This window comes from Hyla sarda, chromosome 3 (assembly GCF_029499605.1).
Source record: "Hyla sarda isolate aHylSar1 chromosome 3, aHylSar1.hap1, whole genome shotgun sequence".
Classification (NCBI taxonomy): domain Eukaryota; kingdom Metazoa; phylum Chordata; class Amphibia; order Anura; family Hylidae; genus Hyla; species Hyla sarda.
This window is the reverse complement of record NC_079191.1, coordinates 74,302,211-74,327,052: the sequence shown is the minus strand read 5'-3', so window position 1 is coordinate 74,327,052 and position 24,842 is coordinate 74,302,211. Positions and strand designations below refer to the sequence as shown.

The 24,842-nt window shown below is 47.0% G+C and overlaps 1 protein-coding gene across 1 annotated transcript in view; it reads right to left on the bottom strand.

Annotated features, from left to right (window-relative positions):
- Window positions 1-24,842, bottom strand: part of DZIP1L (DAZ interacting zinc finger protein 1 like) — an 86,440-nt gene that overhangs the window by 14,677 nt on the left and 46,921 nt on the right. The window contains exons 6-13 of the mRNA XM_056564353.1: window positions 24,259-24,390; window positions 24,113-24,175; window positions 13,833-13,973; window positions 12,090-12,126; window positions 10,279-10,353; window positions 7,450-7,577; window positions 5,749-5,947; window positions 2,368-2,524 (exon numbers count right to left, since the gene is read on the bottom strand). Coding sequence (XP_056420328.1) covers window positions 2,368-2,524; window positions 5,749-5,947; window positions 7,450-7,577; window positions 10,279-10,353; window positions 12,090-12,126; window positions 13,833-13,973; window positions 24,113-24,175; window positions 24,259-24,390 — 932 coding nt within the window. The remainder of the gene's footprint in view (window positions 1-2,367; window positions 2,525-5,748; window positions 5,948-7,449; window positions 7,578-10,278; window positions 10,354-12,089; window positions 12,127-13,832; window positions 13,974-24,112; window positions 24,176-24,258; window positions 24,391-24,842) is intronic.

Below are 24,842 nucleotides of genomic sequence, written 5' to 3'. Positions count from 1 at the left end.
TCAATGCGAGTGGCAAGGTGAATGAGTTCATGTAGGTCAGCAGGAGTCTCTCGTGCGGCCAGAACATCTTTAATGTTGCTGGATAGGCCTTTTTTAAAGGTCGCGCAGAGAACCTCACTATTCCAGGACAACTCGTAAGCAAGAGCACGGAACTGAATGGCGTACTCGCCAACGGAAGAAACACCCTGGGCCAGGTTCAGCAGGGCAATCTCGGCTGAAGAAGCTCGGGCAGGTTCCTCAAAGACACTTCGAATTTCCGAGAAGAAGGAGTGTACAGAGGCAGTGACGGGGTCATTGCGGTCCCAGAGCGGTGCGGCCCATGACAGGGCTTTTCCAGACAGAAGGCAGACTACGAAAGCCACCTTAGACCTTTCAGTAGGAAACTGGTCCGACATCATCTCCAAGTGCTGGGAACATTGCGAAAGAAAGCCACGGCAATACTTAGAGTCCCCATTAAATTTGTCCGGCAAGGACAGGCAGAGGCTAGGAGTGGCCACTCGCTGCGGAGGAGGTGCAGGAGCTGGCGGAGGAGAAGATTGCTGGAGAAGTTGCGACTGAAGTTGGTGCGAAATGGTGGACATTTCCGACAGCTGACGGGTTAGAAGGGCGATCTGTCGGGCTTGCTGGGCGGCCACCGTGGTGAGGTCAGCGACAACTGACAGAGGAACTTCAGCGGGATCCATGGCCGGATCTACTGTCACGATGCCGGCTGGCAGGTAGTGGATCCTCTGTGCCAGAGAGGGATTGGCGTGGACCGTGCTAGTGGACCGGTTCTAAGCCACTACTGGTTTTCACCAGAGCCCGCCGCAAAGCGGGATGGTCTTGCTGCGGCGGTAGTGACCAGGTCGTATCCACTAGCAACGGCTCACCTCTCTGGCTGCTGAAGATAGGCGCGGTACAAGGGAGTAGGCAGAAGCAAGGTCGGACGTAGCAGAAGGTCGGGGGCAGGCGGCAAGGATCGTAGTCAGGGGCAACGGCAGGAGGTCAGGAACACGGACTAGGAACAGACAAGGGAACGCTTTCACTAGGCACTAAGGCAACAAGATCCGGCAAGGGAGTGCAGGGGAAGTGAGGTGATATAGGGAAGTGCACAGGTGAACACACTAATTGGAACCACTGCGCCAATCAGCGGCGCAGTGGCCCTTTAAATCGCAGAGACCCGGCGCGCGCGCGCCCTAGGGAGCGGGGCCGCGCGCGCCGGGACAGAACAGACGGAGAGCGAGTCAGGTAGGGGAGCCGGGGTGCGCATCGCGAGCGGGCGCTACCCGCATCGCGAATCGCATCCCGGCTGGCAGCGGAATCGCAGCGCCCCGGGTCAGAGGACGTGACCGGAGCGCTGCCGCAGGGAGAGTGAAGCGAGCGCTCCGGGGAGGAGCGGGGACCCGGAGCGCTCGGCGTAACAGTGACTTTTAGTCTTTTTATCAAAAAAATCCACAGCGAAACATCATAACTACGGTACATGCATGAAAATGAATACATTTAAAATTGTCATCTTCTGACCCCTATAACTTTTTTATTTTTCTGCGTGCGGGGCGGTATGAGGGCTAATTTTTTTTCAGTGATCTGAAGTAGCGGTACCATTTTTGTATTGATCGGACTTTTTTTATTGCTTTTTATTTTTTCACAATCTAAAAAATTAGCTATTTTGGAATTTTTTTTTGTGTATACGCCATTCACTGTGCAGTTTAATTAACAATATATTTTTATAGTTCGGACACTTCCGCACGCGGCGATACCACACATGTTTATTTTTATTTACACTGTTTTTTTTTTTTTAAATGGGAAAAGGGGGGTGATTCTTACTTTTATTAGGGAAGGAGTTAAATGATCTTTATTAACTTTTTTTTCAAACTTGACTGAGCTGCCGGGAGTTTATGTTTGTTACTTTAGACGCGGCGATCAACTTTGAACGCCACGTCTAAAGGGTTAATAGCGCGCGGCACAACGATCTGTGCCGCACGCTATTAGCCCAGGGTCCTGGCTTTCATTAGCCACCGGGACCGACCCGCTATGACGCGGGGTCACGCCGTGACCCCGCGTTATAGACCGGCACCGGACGCAGGACGTACATGTACGCCCTGCATCCTTAAGAGGTTAAAGGGATACTCTGCCCCTAGACAGCTTATCTCTTATCCAAAGGATAGGGGATCAGATGTCTGATCGCAGGGGTCCTGCCCCTGGGTCCCATCGCAATCTCTGATGGGGCACCCCAGTCATTCGGTGCATAGAGTGAACTTCTTGTTACTTGCCTGTGTATGCCTATCTAGTCTGGACACATACAGGATGACATAATATGAGTGGAGTCCCATGGTTTCGTAAAGCTTAGATACAATAAATACCTTTAGAGGTGTACTAGGCCCTACTTACCTTGCCTGTGGGGAGACATTAATGGGCTTGCCCACGTTCTCACCGTCTGACCCCTTTGGGAGAGATTTTGAAGATGCAACCATTCTCACATTGCTACCTAGTTCTGTGAATCCAGAGGAAGTGACAAAACGTGGACTCCTTGGGCTCTGAACTGTTGCTGTGTGCAGACAACACAACATTACAATGAGATCATGCATTAGGACACACAATACATCATGGGTTGGATCTTCATGGGCTGAGCTGGTAGGTTGCCATATAATTTAGGCCAGTGGTCTACAAACTGTGGACCTGCAGCTGTTCCAAAACTACAACATCCAGCATGCCCGGACAGCCAAAGGCTGTCCGGGTATGCTGGAAGTTGTAGTTTTGCAACAGCTGGAGGACCACAGTTTAGATACCACTGCTTTAGACAGTTAGCCATTCCTGGGTTTCGCATACAGTAGTCCCTCAAGTTACAATATTAATCGGTTCCAGGACGACCATTGTATGTTGAGACCATTGTATGTTGAGACCATAACTCTATGGAAACCTGGTAATTGGTTCTGAAGCCACCAAAATGTCATCCAGAAATAGGAAAAAGTGAGAAGTCCTTACATATAAAAGTAAGAAAGATCAGCTGTAAATCACTGTCTATGTAGAGGACAGGAGTTTCTTCAGGGTCCTGTACAGCAGTGCTCCCCAACCTTTTTATCGCCGTGGACCGGTAAACATTTGATAATTTTTCCGTGGCCCTCTTGTTTTGATTTAATAATTTTAATTTAATTGTATTTAAACATGCCTTCATATGTAGACAGGTATGCAGATAGATATGACCCCCATCAGGTAGGGCTCCCCCATATGTAGACAGGTCCGCAGATAGATATGACCCCCATCAGGTAGGGCTCCCCCATATGAAGACAGGCCCCCAGATAGATATGACCCCCATCAGGTAGGGCTCCCCCATATGAAGTCAGGTCCGCAGATAGATATGACCCCCATCAGGTAGGGCTCCCCCATATGAAGACAGGCCCCCAGATAGATATGACCCCCATCAGGTAGGGCTCCCCCATATGAAGTCAGGTCCGCAGATAGATATGACCCCCATCAGCTAGGGCTCCCCCATATGAAGACAGGTACGCAGATAGATATGACCCCCATCAGGTAGGGCTCCCCCATATGAAGACAGGCCCCCAGGTAGATATGACCCCCATCAGGTAGGGCTCCCCCATATGTAGACAGGTCCGCAGATAGATATGACCCCATCAGGTAGGGCTCCCCCATATGAAGACAGGCCCCCAGATAGATATGACCCCCATCAGGTAGGGCTCCCCCATATGAAGACAGGTCCGCAGATAGATATGACCCCCATCAGGTAGGGCTCCCCCATATGAAGACAGGCCCCCAGATAGATATGACCCCCATCAGGTAGGGCTCCCCATTAGGTAGACATGCCCCGAGATAAATATGATCCCCATCACTGATGGGGGTCATATCTATCTGGGGGCATGTCTACCTACTGGGGAGCCCTACCTGATGGGGGTCATATCTATCTGGGGGTATGTCTACCTACTGGGGAGCCCTACCTGATGGGGGTCATATCTATCTGGGGGTATGTCTACCTACTGGGGAGCCCTACCTGATGATCAGGTAGGCTTTCCCAATAGGTTTATACAGGCCCTCAGATATATATTACCCCCGGTATTTAAACAATTATGCCCCCAAAGAATATAGTTTTGCCCCTGGTGATTGGGCAGGTCCTCATATTAGGCAAGTTTATCTCACTCAGAATCCACACAGGTCCGCTTACACTGTTACTGTACTTACATCTCCCTGCAGCAGTCTATAACGAGACTTCCTTGCGGGGATGCGCGCGATAGGTGACGTCATCTCAGGCACGGAACAGGACGTCAGCGTCCCGACGTCCTGAGTAGTGTTGCTCGCGAATATTCGCAATTCGAATATTATTCGCGAATATAGCGCTATATATTCGTAATTACGAATATTCGTTTTTTTTTTTTTTTTTTCTTCACAGTACACATCACAGTGATCATCCCTCTCTGCTTCCAGCTTGTGTGGTGTAAAGAAGGCTGTAATACTACTGTGTGAGACTGCCGTGCGAAAATTCGCATATGCGAAGATTAGCATATGCTAATTTTCGCATATGCGAAAATAAAACGAGGAGATAACGAATATGCGAATATCCGCGAATATATGACGAATATTCGTCCATATATTCGCGAATATTCGCGAATTCGAATATGGCCTATGCCGCTCAACACTAGTCCTGAGCTGCGTATGCGATGACGTCACCTATCGCACGCATCCCCCCAAGGAAGTCTCGTTATAGACTGCTGCAGGGAGATGTAAGTACAGTAACAGTGTCAGCGGACCTGTGTGGATTCTGAGTGAGATAAACTTGCCTAATATGAGGACCGATACCGTTTGATCCACAGACCGCTACCGGTCCGTGGCCCGGGGGTTGGGGAACACTGCTGTACAGTACGAAGTGTCCTAAAAAAAGTAACATGGAGCCGCCCTTACCTGGAGCAACTAACCATGGCACAGGTAAAGAGTAGTACAGAACATGTAGTACCTCCCTGTACTGTAGGGGGCGCTTCCAGACAGGAATTCAGTGCATATGCTTCAGTAATACAGGGGTTTTACCCTGAAGTTCTTCCAGCCATTGACACGTTTCACAGGTCTGGACTTTCTGTACATTGTATGTTGAGTCTGGTTTCAAGTTACAATGGTCCAGAAAAGACCTTTATATGTTGAAACTATTGTATGTTGAGGCCATTGTAAGTTGAGGGACCACTGTACTTTTGCCTTAAGTGTATAAGGAACATTATGGGGGAGATTTATCAAAGTCTGTGTAGAGGAAAAGTTGCCCAGTTGCCCATAGCAACCAATCAGATCGCTTCTTTCATTTTTGAGAGGCTCTTTGAAAAATGAAAGAAACAATCTGATTGGTTGCTATGGGCAACTCAGAAACTTTTCCTCTTTACAGGTTTTGATAAATCTCCCCCTATCTCCTTAGTTACTACATAAGGGTAACGCAGATACTACACACTGAACAGAGCCATGGTGCCATGGCGGCGCGATTCCCAAGGGTAACGCAGTTCTACCACCATTACTTCACATTCATTTATTCACATCCGTTTTATTGGCCTTATGGTTTATCTGATAAAACTGCAGTTTACCTAAACTTGTAAAACAATTCTCTACAGTATAAGGTTGGGTTTGCACAGTGTAAAAAATGAATTTACTGCTGTTTTTTTTTTTCCGGTGAAAAAACTTATAGGAAAAGAAAATGATGGTTGAAAATAAAGTACACGGGCATTTTGTTACACTGTGTGAACTCGGCCCAACACTCATGAAACAAGAAGCTGCACAGTTCCTTACTTGAAAGCTGCGAGGCGGTGGACAGTAACATTTCTTTTTGCGAAATTTTATTCTGTTTCTTCACTTGTCTGTTCAGAAGTTTTTCCATCCTTGCCCTCTCGGTCTGAATTTCAGGCAAATTCTTCATTTTTTGCTGGTATTGCTTTGTCAACACAGACCTCAGTTCCTTGTAGACGGATAAGGGAATTCCTTTTGAACCCTTTAAGGAACAAAAAATCACAGTAAAATAAATGGCCGATGACATTGAAGAAGATAAATCCGATCATTTGGCTTTATTTTGTAAATGTCCCATATACAGTATATTGGATGTTTGCTTTCTTCTTTACTTGCAGCATGTCACTCGCTTCCAATTTAAAGGGGTTAGACCATGTTCACACCGTGGAATTTCGAGGCAGAATCCCATTGTTTTTAATGGGATTCTGCTGCTGCAGAAATTCCAATTTCAACTTCTGAAGAACTGACATGTCAATTCTTTCTGCTGTATCCACTCAGAAACGCGCTGCCATCTAAGGAGACGGTGCATTTCTGAGTGGTCCTGCGGCACCCCAGACATCCGATGCACGGAGTGAACTTCACTCTGTGCCGGATGACCAACGATGCAGGGTGGAGGCTCGTGACGTCACGGCCATGCCCCTCAATGCAAATCTATGGAAGGGGGCGTGACCATCACATTGAGGTGACTTGCATTGAGGGGCAAGGCCGTGACGTCATGAGCGGGCGTGACTGTGACATCACGAGCCTCCGGTACTGCACCCGAGACTCTAAATGAACTCCGGGTGCAGCATGGAAGATCTTGTGGGACCACTGTGAACAGACATCTTATCCCCTATCCTTTGGATAGGGGATGAGATGTCTAGGGGCAGAGTACCCCTTTAAAGGGGTACTCCGGTGGAAAACTTTTTTTTCGAAATCAACTGGTGGCAGAAAGTTAAACATATTTGTAAATTACTTCTATTAAAAAATCTTAATCCTTCCAGTACTTATTAGCTGCTGAATGCTACCGAGGAAATTCCTTTCTTTTTGGAACACTGATGACATCACGACCACAGTGCTCTCTGCTGACATCTCTGTCCGTTTTAGCAACCATGCATAGCAGATGTATGCTAAGGGCAGCATGGTGGCTCAGTGGTTAGCACTGCTGCCTTGCAGTGCAGGGGACTTGGGTTCAAATCCCACTAAGGACAACAATAAATAAAGTGTTATTATTATTATTATAATAACGTCAGCAGAGAGAACTGTGCTCATGATGTCATCAGAGAGCATTCCAAAAAGAAAAGAATTTCCTCTGTAGTATTCAGCAGCTAATAAGTACAGGAAGGATTAAGATTTTTCAATAGAAGTAATTTACAAATATGTTTGCCACCAGTTGATTTAAAAGAAAAAAGGTTTTCACCGGAGTACCCCTTTAAGCTTTTAGTTTCCGGAAGTTTGTGACAGATTATAACCAGTGTAAGCCTGCATTCACACCATGTTTGGGGCATACGGCAGACGGACCTGATGGGAGAATTTGAAAAACAGTCACTTCGTCCGGCTTATAGAAATTAATGGGGTACGGCACTGTTCCAGCAGGGATAGAGCGGCAACTAGTTTTCAAATTCTTCTGCTGGATCCGGCTGCCATATACCCCAAACGTGGTGTGAATGCAGCCTAGATTAACATTGTCAGAGTCAAGTTTCTATACTGATCATCTATCTCTATTACCTTTTTCACACCCATGCTTTCAAGCTTCTCCAGCAATGCCTCATTCAAGATAGGGCGGAACTGCTTGGCAAAATTGGGGTCCTTTCTTAAAGTGTCAATCTTTCTCATTCTTTGATGTAGAGATGCATCTATAAATGTGCATAGAAATGTAACAACAATATAAAAATAAAACTAGAAAGCAATTCTAATGTATGGGGGGTGCTTCCAGGGCCCATCCCCTAAGCCTATCACTACTATATGCTATCACTTTCTGAATTAGAAGGGGACTGACTACCAGGACCCCCACCGATCCTGTGAGATCACCCTTTTATACATTTTTCTCTGCACAGCAGCACTCTCTGCCACCGACTGGCACAGTTCTATTCCTTTAGGACATCAACTGTGATGGAGAATGTACTGTAAGACAATGTAGAGGGAATGGCCTAGTAACCTAATGTTACCGGAAGGTGAAAAAGAAGAATCCCGGCAGCTGGGATTATGAAAGTGGGAAAAGGGAGAAGTAATACAGTGGTCCCTCAAGTTACAATATTAATTGGTTCCAGGACGACCATTGTATGTTGAAACCATTGTATGTTGAGACCAGAACTCTATGGAAACCTGGTAATTGGTTCTGAAGCCCCAAAATGTCATCCGAAAATAGGAAAAAGTGAGGATTAAAGAAAAATAAGTAGATAACTAATACAGATAAAGCAAATCTATACATATAGAAGTAAGAAAGATCTGCTGGGAGCTGTAAATCACTGTCTATTTCATGTTTCCCGACTAGGGTGCCTCCAGCTGTTGCAAAACTACAACTCCCAGCATGCCCGGACAGCCAAAGGCTGTCCGGGCATGCTGGGAGTTGTAGTTTTGCAACAGCTGTAGACACCCTGGTTGGGAAACACTGGTCTATGTAGAGGACAGGAGCTTCTTCGGGGTCCTGTACAGCACACGCAATGTCCTAAAAATGTAAAATGGAGCCGCCCTCACCTGGTGTCCAAAGGAGCAGCTAACCCTGGTACAGGTAAAGAGTACAGAACATGTAATACCTCCCTGTACTGTAGAGGGCGTTACCAGACACCAGTCAGTGCATGTACTTCAGCAATACAGGTAAAGAACAGTACAGAACATGTAATAACTCCCTGTACTGTAGGGGGCGCTACCAGACAGCCAGTCAGTGCATTTTCTTCAGTAATACAGGTAAAGAGTAGTACAGAACATGTAATACCTCCCTGTACTGTAGGGGGCGCTACCAGACACCAGTCAGTGCATGCACTTCAGTAATACAGGCGTTTTACCAGTGAATGCCCATTCTGATTGGTCGGTTCTTCCAGCCATTGACACGTGTCACAGATCTGGACTGTCTGTACATTGTATGTTGAGTCTGGTTTCAAGTTACAATGGTCCAGAAAAGATCATTGTATGTTGAAACTATTGTATGTTGAGGCCATTGTAAGTTGAGGGATCACTGTATTCTTAAAGGGGTGCTTTGTTTATGTAAAACATATCACGTATTCACAGGATAGGGCAGAAGTGTCTTGGGGGTCCGTCTGCTGGGACTCCCCACGATCTTCAGAATGGGGCTCGTCTAATCTCGGAATTGCTGTAGAGCATATCTCTAAATGCTGTTGAAAACAGCCCAGGGAAGAAGGGTACCCCCATAATACCGTACAAACAATGAAATGAAAAAATGACAAACACGTTTCAGTATCTGCCGCTAATCAGGAAAAGAAGATCTAGGGCAGTGGTCTTCAACCTGCGGACATCCAGATGTTGCAAAACTACAACTCCCAGCATGCCCGGACAGCCGTTGGCTGTCCGGGCATGCTGGGAGCTGTAGTTTTGCAACATCTGGAAGTCCGCAGGTCGAAGACCACTGATCTAGGGAATATATTCCCTTTTATTCATACTTTGAGGAAAAATTCAGAATTAAAGGGGTATTCCAGGAAAAAACTTTTTTTTATATATATCAACTGGCTCCAGAAAGTTAAACAGATTTGTAAATTACTTCTATTAAAAAATCTTAATCATTTCAGTACTTATGAGCTTCTGAAGTTAAAGGGTAGCTCCCACCATCCTATTTTTTTTTTTGCTAGCCCGTTTCCCCCCCCCCCCCCCGCTACGGCACTAGCCCGTTCACTCCTCATCCCCCCAATCCCCCCCCCCCCCGCCCCGCATACCCCGTTCCCTCATTACACTTGCAGTTACTGCAGAGTCCGGCAGCGGGCGTGCAGGGACAGCGGCGGCAACGAGGCGGCGGCGGCGATGTGCGGGAGGAGTTGCCTCCCAGCCAGTGGCCGGGGAGCCAATGCGCTCGCTCCCGCCTGTCTGATTGACAGGCAGGGAGCGAGTGCAGCCTAACTGAAAAAGGACTGATTGCCGCTCCAAAATCAGTCCTTTTTCAGTGGCCGGTTTTTAAATTTAATTAAACCTTTTTAATGAAAAAAATAATAATAAAAGTATATTAGAGATATGTTGTAGTACATAAGTACTACAACATATCAAAAAATAAAGTTGGTGACAGTGCCCATTTAAGGTTGTTCTTTTCTGTCTAAGTGCTCTCTGATGACACCTGTCTCGGGAAACGCCCAGTTTAGAAGAGGTTTGCTATGGGGATTTGCTTCTAAACTGGGCGTTTCCTGAGACAGGTGTCATCAGAGAGGACTTAGACAGAAAAGAACAACTTTAACTTCAGAAGCTCATAAGTACTGAAAGGATTAAGATTTTTTAATAGAAGTAATTTACAAATCTGTTTAACTTTCTGGAGCCAGTTGATATATATAAAAAAGTTTTTGCCTGGAATACCCCTTTAAGTCTTATAATGTGATGTAGGATGCACGATCTACTTACCATCATTACTTGACTCTTCACTTGATTCTTGTTTCACTTCTCTCACTGGTAAAACCACTTGTGCAACCTGGGGCACTGTATGATAATGGGAACAGTGAATGTAAGATTGTCTCCAATTTACAATTTGCTTGTTACATGCATGTGTATAGGGAAATCGGAAGAGATAGCTGTCAGCTGAACAAGCTGATAGATATATTATGTGTGTAGACAGCTTTAGAGACAGGGCATGCAAGTGCTATTAGCTTAAAGGGGTTATCCAGGGAAAAACTTTTTTTTATATATCAACTGGCTCCAGAAAGTTAAACAGATTTGTAAATTACTTCTATTAAAAAATCTTAATCCTTTCAGTACTTATGAGCTTCTGAAGTTAAGGTTGTTCTTTTCTGTCTAAGTGCTCTCTGATGACACGTGACTTGGGAAACGCCCAGTTTAGAAGAGGTTTGCTATGGGGATTTGCTTCTAAACTGGGCGGATCCCGAGACACGTGTCATCAGAGAGCACTTAGACAGAAAAGAACAACCTTAACTTCAGAATCTCATAAGTACTGAAAGGATTAAGATTTTTTTAATAGAAGTAATTTACAAATCTGTAATTTACAAAACTTTCTGGAGCCAGTTGATATATAAATTTTTTTTTTTTCCTGGATAACCCCTTTAAACAGCACACTGCCACATAGAACTACCTTTAGCTGCCACAAGCGAGGGTTTTCTATACATTCTCCATTTAGCTCACTATTAGCTGAATGGATCAAGATGTAGTTATCTCCCCCTTGTGGTGGCTGCATGCTTCCAGGATTACATCATTTATCAAATCAGAGATCACTTAACACAGCCATATTATGACTATTTCAGTTTGGACCTAAAATCAAAATTGTGTAACTTTAAAAGCTTAAAGTGGAGTTCTCAGAGGGGAGAGGGCCTTATTCTGAGTTTTGTTATGTGTCTCTGCTGCAGCCAAAGGCTGTTCGGGCATACTGGTAGTTGTAGTTCTGCAACAACTGGAGGCACCCTTATTGGGAATCACTGGGGAATGCAGTGATTCCTAAGTGCAGCCCTCAGGCTCTCCCATAGAGTTGCATGGGTGGGGCGTGTTGGCTGCCGCTTCGTGTGGTGGTCGACACGCCCCATTCAGAAGGAAAGCTGGGGTGCCAGGTGGGAGATCAGGGGTCCCAGCAGTGGGCCCCCCACGATCTGACACTTCACCCTTATCTTTAGGATAGGGGATCATTTTTTATATCCTTTAAAATGCAAATAGCTAAGTTTGAAGCTAAGTTTCATATTAAGTCAGTAAAGCATTCTGAAAGATTTCTGCCCTGAAACCAACAGAATTATGAATGCAGCTCTAGACTACAAAAAAGGTTTAACTTGGGAGTAATGCCATGTATTTATTATTTATATATTTATTTATTTAAAGGAGAACTCCAGTGAAAATTAACTTATCCTCTATCCACAGGATAGGGGATAAGTAGCGGGGGGGGGGGGGGGGGTCCGACCATTGGGAGATCAGGGGACCCTGGCTATCTCAGTGAGCTCCAATTATTTATATGGGAGCGCCAATCTTGCCGTCCTCTGGTCTTTTCGGTGCTTCCACAGAAATGTATGGAGCGCATGCCGTCTGCAGCACATGCTCCTCACTGAGTGCTGGCGCCCGTCCCGGAGATCACAGGGGGTCCCAGCGGTCGGACCCCCTGTGATCGGCTACTTATACCCTATCCTGTGGATAGGGGATGAGTTAATTTTTGCTGGAGTTTAACTACCGTATTTATGTTGTTTTTTTTTAAGAGAAAATGTAAAATTCGTCATTTTACTTACCCTCTTTGATTTCTCTGCTTGTGCTCAGTTCTCTTAACTTGGGGAGAAAAATATCACAATTACTCACTGAATTGACCCCAATAACAACAGAAGTCACATTAAGATGAGACACTGATATTATTTTTCATTATGAATGAATTGTTCAAAGGGAAGTTCCACATTGAATTGTAGTACTCAGGCCTCATCAATGTATTGTATCAAAGCTTCTGTGAAACAATGAGAGGAATGGTCAATGGGGATAGCTATATTTCCCCAAGATGTGGTGTCCAGGTTTCAGGAAGCGCATATGTTATCAAGAGAAAGCTGGATGCGATATGGGTAATCAAGAAATAGTTAAAGGGGTACTCTGCTGCTCAGCGTTTGGAACAATCGAGAAGAAACATTGTGGACTTAAAGCGGTATTCCGCCCATAGACATCTTATCCCCTATCAAAGGGATATTGGATAAGATGTCTGATCACAGGGGTCCCGCCGCTGGGACCCCACTGCGATTTCCGTGCAGTACCCAGCATTCTGTGCCAGGTGCTGCTCCAGTCTCAGAAACGCTGGGTTTCCGGGACTGGAGATGTGACGTCACCCCATGCCCCCTTCTGATGTCACACCATGACACGGCACAGAATGCCAAGTGCTGCACGGAGATCGTGGGGGGAAGGGGTTCCAGCAGCGGCATCTTATCCCCTATGCTTTGGATAGGGGCTAACATGTCTATTGGCCGAATACCCCTTTAATAAAACTCAGTATGTCTATAACAAAAATTGTGGCATGGAGACATTTCCTCTTAATGCATGTAATTTCCTGCCAATTACAACTAAAAAAATAGGCATTAAGCAAAATTGTTAACCAAAATAAATCTGCATACCCGACAAACCCTAAGGGTATGTTCCCCCAATGGAATTTCCGTGCGAAATTCCATATTAGAATTCCACTTGGAGATTCCACAGCAGCATAGTCCCATGGATATCAATGGTATCAAAGGCAGAATTTCCACAGGTGGATATCCCGATTCCGGAATCCGCAGAAAGAATAGACATGTCTATTATTTCTGCGAAGTCCGCACCGAAATGCATTGCCGTCTATAAGACTGTACATTTCCGAGCAGTCCTAGCACCAGCATGTTCTGCTGGAACTTTGCTGTCGGGGGAATGTCGGCACAGAGATTTTCCATGTGGACATTTACCCGTGTGAACATAGCCTAAAAGTGGTCGGCCGGGAAAAGGCGTTGTTTTTGGACTTCTATTAAAAAATCTTAATCATTCCAGTACTTTTTAGCTGCTGGGTGCTCCAGAGAAAGTTGTGAAGTTCTTTCCAGTCTGACCACAGTGCTCTCTACTGCCACCTCGGTCCATGTCAGGAACTGTCCAGAGTAGGAAAAAATCCCCATAGCAAACCTCTCCTGCTACGGACAGCCTGACAACTTCACAACTTCCTCTGTAGCATAGAGCAGCTGATAAGTACTGGAAGGAGTAGTTGAAAAAAATTGTAATCCACTGGAGTACCCCTTTTTATTTTGCTGTAATGCTGCTATGCATGGAGCGATAAGAGTTACACATGTTCTTATGTAATTATATATGATGAAAATCCAAAGCATATTGAGCTGGCATACTCTTATTGTAACTGTAAGAATGGTTAGGTGACTCTAAATCTATATCTGAGTGTATTAGAAAATTATAACTTTGCATTAAAGTTTTATATCTCAAGTGAGTGCTACTAAGGATAAGTGATATTAAGTAAATACTGAACATACTTTCTTCTCCTGGGACTTGATGACTTTTTCCTGACTCCTTACTGTAGACTGCAGCGTCTGTACAGCGGACTCAAACTGCTCATCTCTTGCCTTCTGGTCACTGGACAAGGAAGCTCTGAGACGTTTATTCTCATTCATGAACTAATGGGTTAATACAAATAAGATGTAAATACACTGAAAATCTTTGGGAATTTAATTATAACTCATACATTGTTACTCAATGGGGGAGATTTATTAAAACCTGTGAAAAGGAAAAGTTGACCAGTTGCCCATAGCAACCAATCAGCTCGCCACTTTCATTTTTAACAAGGCCTCTGCAAAATGAAAGAAGCAATCTGATTGGTTGCTATGGACAACTGGGCAACTTTTCCTTTGCACAGGTTTTGATAAATCTCCCTCAATGTCCATATCATACACTGAATATGTGTAATTATCTATCTATCTACCTATCTCATATATATCTACCTATCTCATATCTATTTATCTATCTATTTATCTATCTATCTCATATCTATCTATCTATCTCATATCTATCTATCTCATATCTATCTATCTCATATCTATCTATCTCATATCTATTTATGTATCTATCTCATATCAATCTATCTCTCTATCTATCTATCTCATATCTATCTATCTCATATCTATCTATCTATCTATCTCACATCTATCTATCTCACATCTATCTATCTCATATCTATCTATCTCATATCTATCTATCTATCTATCTCATATCTATCTATCTCATATCTATCTATCTATCTCATATCTGTCACGATGCCGGCTGGCAGGTAGTGGACCCTCTGTGCCAGAGAGGGATTGGCGTGGACCGTGCTAGTGGACCGGTTCTAAGCCACTACTGGTTTTCACCAGAGCCCGCCGCAAAGCGGGATGGTCTTGCTGCGGCGGTAGTGACCAGGTCGTATCCACTAGCAACGGCTCACCTCTCTGGCTGCTGAAGATAGGCGCGGTACAAGGGAGTAGGCAGAAGCAAGGTCGGACGTAGCAGAAGGTCGGGGCAGGCAGCAAGGATCGTAGTCAGGGGCAACGGCAGAAGGTCTGGAAACACAGGCAAGGAACACACAAGGAACGCTTTCACTGGCACTAAGGCAACAAGATCCGGCAAGGGAGTGCAAGGGAAGTGAGGTAATATAGGGAAGTGCACAGGTGAAAACCCTAATTGGAACCACTGCGCCAATCAGCGGCGCAGTGGCCCTTTAAATCGCAGAGACCCGGCGCGCGCGCGCCCTAGGGAGCGGGGCCGCGCGCGCCGGGACAGAACAGACGGGGAGCGAGTCAGGTAGGGGAGCCGGGTGCGCATCGCGAGCGGGCGCTACCCGCATCGCGAATCGCATCCCGGCTGGCAGCGGGATCGCAGCGCCCCGGGTCAGAGGACGTGACCGGAGCGCTGCAGCGGAGGGAGTGAAGCGAGCGCTCCGGGGAGGAGCGGGGACCCGGAGCGCTCGGCGTAACAGTACCCCCCCCCTTGGGTCTCCCCCTCTTCTTGGAGCCTGAGAACCTGAGGAGCAGACTTTTGTCCAGGATGTTGTCCTCAGGTTCCCAGGATCTCTCTTCAGGACCACAACCCTCCCAGTCTACTAAAAAAAAATTTTTCCCTCTGACCTTTTTGGCAGCCAAAATTTCCTTGACCGAGAAGACGTCCGAGGAGCCGGAAACAGGAGTGGGAGGAACAGATTTGGGAGAAAAACGGTTGAGGATGAGTGGTTTGAGAAGAGAGACGTGAAAGGCATTAGGGATACGAAGAGAAGGAGGAAGAAGAAGTTTATAAGAGACAGGATTAATTTGACACAAAATTTTGAAAGGACCAAGATAGCGTGGTCCCAACTTGTAGCTAGGGACACGGAAGCGGACATATTTAGCGGAGAGCCATACCTTGTCTCCAGGGGAAAAAACGGGGGGAGCTCTTCTTTTCTTATCCGCGAACCTCTTCATGCGTGAAGAAGCCTGTAAGAGAGAATTTTGGGTCTCTCTCCATATAATGGAAAGGTCACGAGAAATTTCATCCACAGCGGGCAGACCAGAGGGCAAGGGGGTAGGGAGGGGGGGAAGAGGGTGACGGCCGTACACCACGAAAAATGGGGATTTGGAGGAAGATTCAGAGACCCTGAAGTTATACGAGAATTCGGCCCATGGAAAGAGATCTGCCCAGTCATCCTGGCGGGAGGAAACAAAATGTCGCAAATAATCACCCAGGATCTGGTTAATTCTTTCTACTTGTCCATTGGACTGGGGATGATATGCAGAGGAAAAATTTAATTTAATCTTGAGTTGTTTACAGAGAGCCCTCCAGAATTTAGACACGAATTGGACCCCTCTATCCGAGACAATCTGCGTAGGCAACCCGTGAAGACGAAAAATGTGTACAAAAAATTGTTTAGCCAACTGAGGCGCAGAAGGAAGACCAGGAAGAGGGATGAAATGTGCCATTTTGGAGAATCGATCAACGACCACCCAAATAACGGTGTTGCCACGGGAAGGGGGTAAATCAGTAATAAAATCCATACCAATCAGGGACCAAGGCTGTTCGGGGACAGGCAGAGGATGAAGAAAACCAGCGGGCTTCTGGCGAGGAGTCTTATCCCGGGCACAGATAGTGCAGGCTCGCACAAAGTCCCCAACATCCGTCTCCAGAGTCGGCCACCAATAGAAGCGGGAGATGAGTTGCACAGATTTCTTGATGCCCGCATGACCTGCGAGATGGGAGGAGTGACCCCATTTGAGGATTCCGAGGCGTTGGCGTGGAGAAACAAAGGTCTTTCCTGGAGGAGTCTGCCTGATGGAGGCAGGAGAAGTGGAGATCAGGCAGTCAGGTGGAATGATGTGTTGCGGAGGGAGATCAACTTCTGAGGCATCCGAGGAACGAGAGAGAGCATCGGCCCTAATGTTCTTATCGGCAGGACGAAAGTGAATCTCAAAATTAAATCGGGCAAAGAACAGAGACCACCGGGCCTGGCGAGGATTCAGCCGTTGGGCAGACTGGAGGTAGGAGAGGTTCTTGTGGTCGGTGTAGATAATAACAGGAAATCTTGATCCCTCCAGCAGATGCCTCCATTCCTCAAGTGCTAATTTAATGGCTAGAAGCTCTCGATCCCCGATGGAGTAGTTCCTCTCCGCTGGAGAGAAGGTCCTAGAGAAAAAACCACAAGTGACAGCATGCCCGGAAGAATTTTTTTGTAGAAGAACAGCTCCAGCTCCCACTGAGGAGGCATCAACCTCCAATAGGAAGGGTTTGGAAGGGTCAGGTCTGGAGAGCACGGGAGCCGAAGAAAAGGCAGACTTGAGTCGTTTAAAGGAGTCTTCTGCTTGAGGAGGCCAGGACTTGGGATCAGCATTTTTTTTGGTTAAAGCCACGATAGGAGCCACAATGGTAGAAAAATGTGGAATAAATTGCCTGTAATAATTGGCGAACCCCAAAAAGCGTTGGATAGCACGGAGTCCGGAGGGGCGTGGCCAATCTAAGACGGCAGAGAGTTTGTCTGGATCCATCTGTAGTCCCTGGCCAGAGACCAAATATCCTAGAAAAGGAAGAGATTGGCATTCAAACAGACATTTCTCAATTTTGGCATAGAGTTGGTTGTCACGAAGTCTCTGAAGAACCATACGGACATGCTGGCGGTGTTCTTCTAGATTGGCAGAAAAAATTAGGATATCGTCCAGATATACAACAACACAGGAGTATAACAGATCACGAAAAATTTCATTGACAAAGTCTTGGAAGACGGCAGGGGCATTGCACAGTCCAAAGGGCATGACCAGATACTCAAAGTGTCCATCTCTGGTGTTAAATGCCGTTTTCCACTCGTCCCCCTCTCTGATGCGGATGAGGTTATAGGCGCCTCTTAAGTCCAATTTAGTGAAGATGTGGGCACCTTGGAGGCGATCAAAGAGTTCAGAGATGAGGGGTAAGGGGTAGCGGTTCTTAACCGTGATTTTATTAAGACCGCGGTAGTCAATGCAAGGACGTAGGGAGCCATCTTTTTTGGACACAAAGAAAAATCCGGCTCCGGCAGGAGAGGAGGATTTACGGATAAAGCCCTTTTTTAGATTCTCCTGGACGTATTCGGACATGGCAAGAGTCTCTGGGGCAGAGAGAGGATAAATTCTGCCCCGGGGTGGAGTAGTACCCGGGAGGAGGTCGATAGGGCAATCATAAGGCCTGTGAGGAGGTAGAGTCTCAGCTTGTTTTTTGCAGAAAACATCCGCGAAGTCCATATAGGCCTTAGGGAGACCGGTTACTGGAGGAACCACAGAGTTACGGCAAGGGTTACTGGGAACCGGTTTTAGACAGTTCTTGGAACAAGAGGACCCCCAACTCTTGATCTCCCCAGTGGACCAATCCAGGGTTGGGGAATGAAGTTGAAGCCAGGGAAGTCCAAGGAGAATCTCCGAGGTGCAATTGGGGAGGACCAAAAGTTCAATCCTCTCATGATGAGATCCGATGCTCATAAGAAGGGGCTCCGTGCGGAAACGTATGGTACAGTCCAATCTTTCATTATTTACACAATTGATGTAGAGGGGTCTGGCGAGACTGGTCACCGGGATGTTGAACCTGTTGACGAGAGAGGCCAAAATAAAATTTCCTGCAGATCCAGAGTCCAAGAAGGCCACTGTAGAGAAGGAGAAGGCAGAGGCAGACATCCGCACAGGCACAGTAAGACGTGGAGAAGCAGAGTAGACATCAAGGACTGTCTCACCTTTGTGCGGAGTCAGCGTACGTCTTTCCAGGCGGGGAGGACGGATAGGACAATCCCTCAGGAAGTGTTCGGTACTAGCACAGTACAGGCAGAGGTTCTCCATACGGCGTCGTGTCCTCTCTTGAGGTGTCAGGCGAGACCGGTCGACCTGCATAGCCTCCACGGCGGGAGGCACGGGAACAGATTGCAGGGGACCAGAGGAGAGAGGAGCCGAGGAGACGAAACGCCTCGTGCGAACAGAGTCCATATCTTGGCGGAGTTCCTGACGCCTTTCAGAAAAACGCATGTCAATGCGAGTGGCTAGGTGAATAAGTTCATGTAGATTAGCAGGAATTTCTCGTGCGGCCAGAACATCTTTAATGTTGCTGGATAGGCCTTTTTTGAAGGTCGCGCAGAGGGCCTCATTATTCCAGGACAATTCTGAAGCAAGTGTACGGAATTGTACGGCATACTCGCCAACGGAAGAATTACCCTGGACCAGGTTCAACAGGGCAGTCTCAGCAGAAGAGGCTCGGGCAGGTTCCTCAAAGACACTTCGGATTTCCGAGAAGAAGGAGTGTACAGAGGCAGTGACGGGGTCATTGCGGTCCCAGAGCGGTGTGGCCCATGACAGGGCTTTTCCGGACAGAAGACTGACTACGAAAGCCACCTTAGACCTTTCAGTGGGAAACAGGTCCGACATCATCTCCAGATGCAGGGAACATTGGGAAAGAAAGCCACGGCAAAACTTAGATTCCCCATCAAATTTATCCGGCAAGGATAAGCGTATCCCAGGAGCGGCCACTCGCTGCGGAGGAGGTGCAGGAGCTGGCGGAGGAGATGACTGCTGAAGCTGTGGTAGCAACTGTTGTAGCATAACGGTCAGTTGAGACAGCTGTTGGCCTTGTTGCGCTATCTGTTGTGACTGCTGGACGACCACCGTGGTGAGGTCAGCGACAACTGGCAGAGGAACTTCAGCGGGATCCATGGCCGGATCTACTGTCACGATGCCGGCTGGCAGGTAGTGGACCCTCTGTGCCAGAGAGGGATTGGCGTGGACCGTGCTAGTGGACCGGTTCTAAGCCACTACTGGTTTTCACCAGAGCCCGCCGCAAAGCGGGATGGTCTTGCTGCGGCGGTAGTGACCAGGTCGTATCCACTAGCAACGGCTCACCTCTCTGGCTGCTGAAGATAGGCGCGGTACAAGGGAGTAGGCAGAAGCAAGGTCGGACGTAGCAGAAGGTCGGGGCAGGCAGCAAGGATCGTAGTCAGGGGCAACGGCAGAAGGTCTGGAAACACAGGCAAGGAACACACAAGGAACGCTTTCACTGGCACTAAGGCAACAAGATCCGGCAAGGGAGTGCAAGGGAAGTGAGGTAATATAGGGAAGTGCACAGGTGAAAACCCTAATTGGAACCACTGCGCCAATCAGCGGCGCAGTGGCCCTTTAAATCGCAGAGACCCGGCGCGCGCGCGCCCTAGGGAGCGGGGCCGCGCGCGCCGGGACAGAACAGACGGGGAGCGAGTCAGGTAGGGGAGCCGGGGTGCGCATCGCGAGCGGGCGCTACCCGCATCGCGAATCGCATCCCGGCTGGCAGCGGGATCGCAGCGCCCCGGGTCAGAGGACGTGACCGGAGCGCTGCAGCGAAGGGAGTGAAGCGAGCGCTCCGGGGAGGAGCGGGGACCCGGAGCGCTCGGCGTAACAATATCTATTTATCTATCTCATATCTATCTATCTCATATCATATCTATCTATCTCATATCTATCTATCTATCTCATATCTATCTATCTATCTCATATCTATCTCATATCTATCTATTTATCTCATATCTATCTATCTATCTATCTATCTCATATCTATCTATCTATCTCATATCTATCTATCTTATATCTATTTATCTATCTATATCATATCATATCTATCTATCTCATATCTATCTATCTATCTCATATCCATCTATCTATCTCATATCTATCTATCTATCTCATATCTATCTATCTATCTATCTATCTATCTATCTCACATCTATCTATCTATCTAGACAGAGAAGAGCAGCACAGCCCAAAAAAGAAAAAAAAAAGAAGACTTTTCTGAAAGTAGGGGGTGTTTACGGGTGTAGAAGCCCTAGTTGGAGGCTCGTTAATTGTACAGCAAACAGATCACTGCAGCTCACCAAGGTTCCAAAAACTGCATCAGTGTCTTTATCTGGCAATGTCTCCTACGGGCTTGAAAATGCCACTTTCCTATTTCTCGTACCTTGGTGTGCTGCAGTGATCTGTTTGCTATCTATCTGGCTTGAAAATGGCTTGGTGAGCAAGCCCGAAACATCGCATCACATTGTGTGAATAAAGACAACCACCTTTTTTTCACCATACTGGAGTTGCCGCTGTCTATTTTCGGATTGTGTATACAGAGTCCGTGGCCAGGACCATGTTGCTGCTGGCACTCGAGCATAGTATTTGTGGAGAGCTGCTCTCCTTGGAAATATGTTTATCTATCTATCCATCCATTTCTATGACTTGGTGATTTGCTTATTATCTACTCTGAGAACATTTCCTATGATACAAACACAAGTAGTTTTCCCCCATCTGCCTCAAAATTTCTTGGCATTTTACTATGATAAAATATGTATAAACTAACAGGAGTGACAAAAAAGGAATATGATGTACCGTATTTTTCGCCGGGGGGGCGGAAAGTTGGTGCGTCTTATACGGCGAATACCTGCGGCCATCGACGGCCGGGACCCACGGCTAATACAGGACATCACCGATCGCGGTGATGCCCTGTATTAACCCTTCAGACGCGGCGATCACCGCGATGACCGCCGCGTCTGAAGCGAAAATAACACTAACCCGGCTGCTCAGTCGGGCAGTTCGGGACCGCTGCGGTGAAATCGCGGTGTCTGGATCCCCTGCATGGCTGCGCTCTCCTTCGACGTCATCACGTCGTCGTGCATGCCGTCCCATCATCCAATAGGAGCGGCGTGCGCAGCGACGTGATGACGGCGACGAAGAGCGTGTATCCCGGGGAAGAAGACGTCCGGAGCGTCGGGGACACCACGGGGACGCGGTGACAGCGATGGAGCGACATCCAGGGCAGCGGTGACGGGTCCAGAGCAGCGGGGACACGTGAGTATTACCTCCTATACCAATGGTCTTCAACCTGCGGACCTCCAGCTGTTGCAAAACTACAACACCCAGCATGCCCGGACAGCCGTTGGCTGTCCGGGCATGCTGGGAGTTGTAGTTTTGCAACATCTGGAGGTCCGCAGGTTGAAGATCACTGTTGGGTTCAGAATCTTTTTTTTCTAGATTTTGGACCTTTAAAATAGGGTGCGTCTTATATGCCGGTGCGTCCTATAGGGCGAAAAATTTGGTAATTATTTATATTTTGTGTAATTACCTAGAGTGAAGGCACCCACCCCACCAGGCCACCTACATGCGTGGACACGTTGCACTAAGGCCACCTACAGTACTTACATGAAGGATACATGCTGTACACAGGCCACCTACATGTCAGACACACACCTCTCAGGCACTTTTTACATGCTGGACCCTCAAACATAAATAGGGATATAAAACAATTGTGGCCCATCAAAATCACTTTACAAAAATTATAGACACTGACATCGATTGTAATAAAGCTACAGGAAAAATGGATTCATTGGGGGAGATTTATCAAAACCTGTCCAGAGGAAAAGTTGCTGAGTTGCCCATAGCAACCAATCAGATCGCTCCTTTCATTTTCGAAAAGGCCTCTGAAAAATGAAAGAAGTGATCTGATTGGTTGCTATGGGCAACTCAGCAACTTTTCTTCTGGACAGGTTTTCCATAAATCTCCCCCATTGTGATATACCTGAGGAGGTAGGTCATGACACAGTGATCCCCTCATTTATGTTCTTTAGATCTCTATGACATGCACTGTTGTCTCCCCAGGAGTGTATATATATATATATTAGGGCTGCACGATATGGGGGGAAAATGTGCGATTGTGATTTTGGGCCTAAATATTGCGATATGCAATGCGACATAAAAAAATGGTGAAATCCCCCCATTTCTTGTCCAATCACATCCCCCCTTGTCACATTCTCCTCCCCTTGTCACATTCTCCTCCCCTTGTCACATTCCTCTCCCCCTTGTCACATTCCTCTCCCCCTTGTCACATTCTCCTCCCCCTTGTCACATTCTCCTCCCCTTGTCACATTCTCCTCCCCCTTGTTACATTCTCCTCCCCCTTGTTACATTCTCCCCACCGTGTCACATTCTCCTCCCCTTGTCACATTCTCCTCCCCCTTGTTACATTCTCCCCACCTTGTCACATTCTCCACCCCTTGTCACATTCTCCTCCCCTTGTCACATTCTCCTCCCCTTGTCACATTCTCCTCCCCCTTGTTACATTCTCCCCACCTTGTCACATTCTCCTCCCCTTGTCACATTCTCCTCCCCTTGTCACATTCTCCTCCCCCTTGTCACATTCTCCTCCCCTTGTCACATTCCTCTCCCCCTTGTCACATTCCTCTCCCCCTTGTCACATTCTCCTCCCCCTTGTCACATTCTCCTCCCCTTGTCACATTCTCCTCCCCCTTGTTACATTCTCCTCCCCCTTGTTACATTCTCCCCACCGTGTCACATTCTCCTCCCCTTGTCACATTCTCCTCCCCCTTGTTACATTCTCCCCACCTTGTCACATTCTCCACCCCTTGTCACATTCTCCTCCCCTTGTCACATTCTCCTCCCCTTGTCACATTCTCCTCCCCCTTGTTACATTCTCCCCACCTTGTCACATTCTCCTCCCCTTGTCACATTCTCCTCCCCTTGTCACATTCTCCTCCCCCTTGTCACATTCTCCTCCCCTTGTCACATTCTCCTCCCCTTGTCACATTCTCCTCCCCCTTGTCACATTCTTCTCCCCCTTGTCACATTCTCCTCCCCTTGTCACATTCTTCTCCCCCTTGTCACATTCTCCTCCCCTTGTCACATTCTTCTCCCCCTTGTCACATTCTCCTCCCCTTGTCACATTCTCCTCCCCTTGTCACATTCTCCTCCCCCTTGTCACATTCTCCTCCCCCTTGTCACATTCTCCTCCCCTTGTCACATTCTTCTCCCCCTTGTCACATTCTCCTCCCCTTGTCACATTCTTCTCCCCTTGTCACATTCTTCTCCCCCTTGTCACATTCTTCTCCCCCTTGTCACATTCTCCTCCCCTTGTCACATTCTTCTCCCCCTTGTCACATTCTCCTCCCCTTGTCACATTCTACTCCCCTTGTCACATTCTCCTCCCCCTTGTCACATTCTTCTCCCCCTTGTCACATTCTTTTACCTGCTCTGGCCGGCCCCGCCACGGGAGCCAGCCCGAGCAGATAATCGCATGTTTTCCCGGGGGGCCGTATCGCCATATTGCAAAAAGCAAAAATCGCGATTCGATTGCTTTTGCGATATATCCTGCACCCCTAATATATATACTGTATGTATATATATATATATATATATATATATATATATATATATAACCCCAAGGGTTCCATTACTCTCATTCCTTCAGATTCAGTTTACCCTAAATATAAACTATCATGTGTCTTTCTTACTTCTTCCCTCTCTACATTGTGACTTGTCTTCATTTCTTTGATCTTCCTCTTCCATTCTGCCTTCTGAAAGAACAAGTGTTTGGAGGTTTTAGAGAAAAGTTACAGATTGATGAGAAGACGTTTAACAAAAATATTCTTCAGTTTACCTGTCTCTCTAGATCTTCCTTCATATTTTGAAGATCTCTCTGCATCCTTTTCCTTTCATGACGGTCCTCATCATCCAGGAGGTCCCCAAGATTGGAGGTCCCTGATATTTTACTCTCCATGTCCTGGAATCTCTAAGGAATGAAGGTGATGTACAATGTGACACAGTAGAATATATCGGCCCTCACCCGACATGTTTTGTCAGGTTGTGCGCTAGATTCTGTTGCATTGCGCCAGGAATTCTGTCTGGGCCAGATTTTGCGCCAGAATTTGTGCCAGAATTGAAAAAAACCCCAACTAACTCTCCATTTTGCTAAGAAAACCCAAAAGGGGTGTGACCTTGGGGGAAAGGGGCGTGGTCTCCAAAAAGGGCGTGTTCCCGACATTTTCACACACAAAAAAACAACATATTTACAAAGGTTTCCACATAAAATGTGATGGATTTCAGCTGAGGAAAACCAGACAGATCAGAACATGTGCAAAAAAAAGCAAAGTGTAGGGAAAGTGGAAAATGTAGGGAAACCTTAGTAAATACCGTGGAAAATAAATTGTAGGGAATTAAAACCCACAAAGAAACCTACACAAC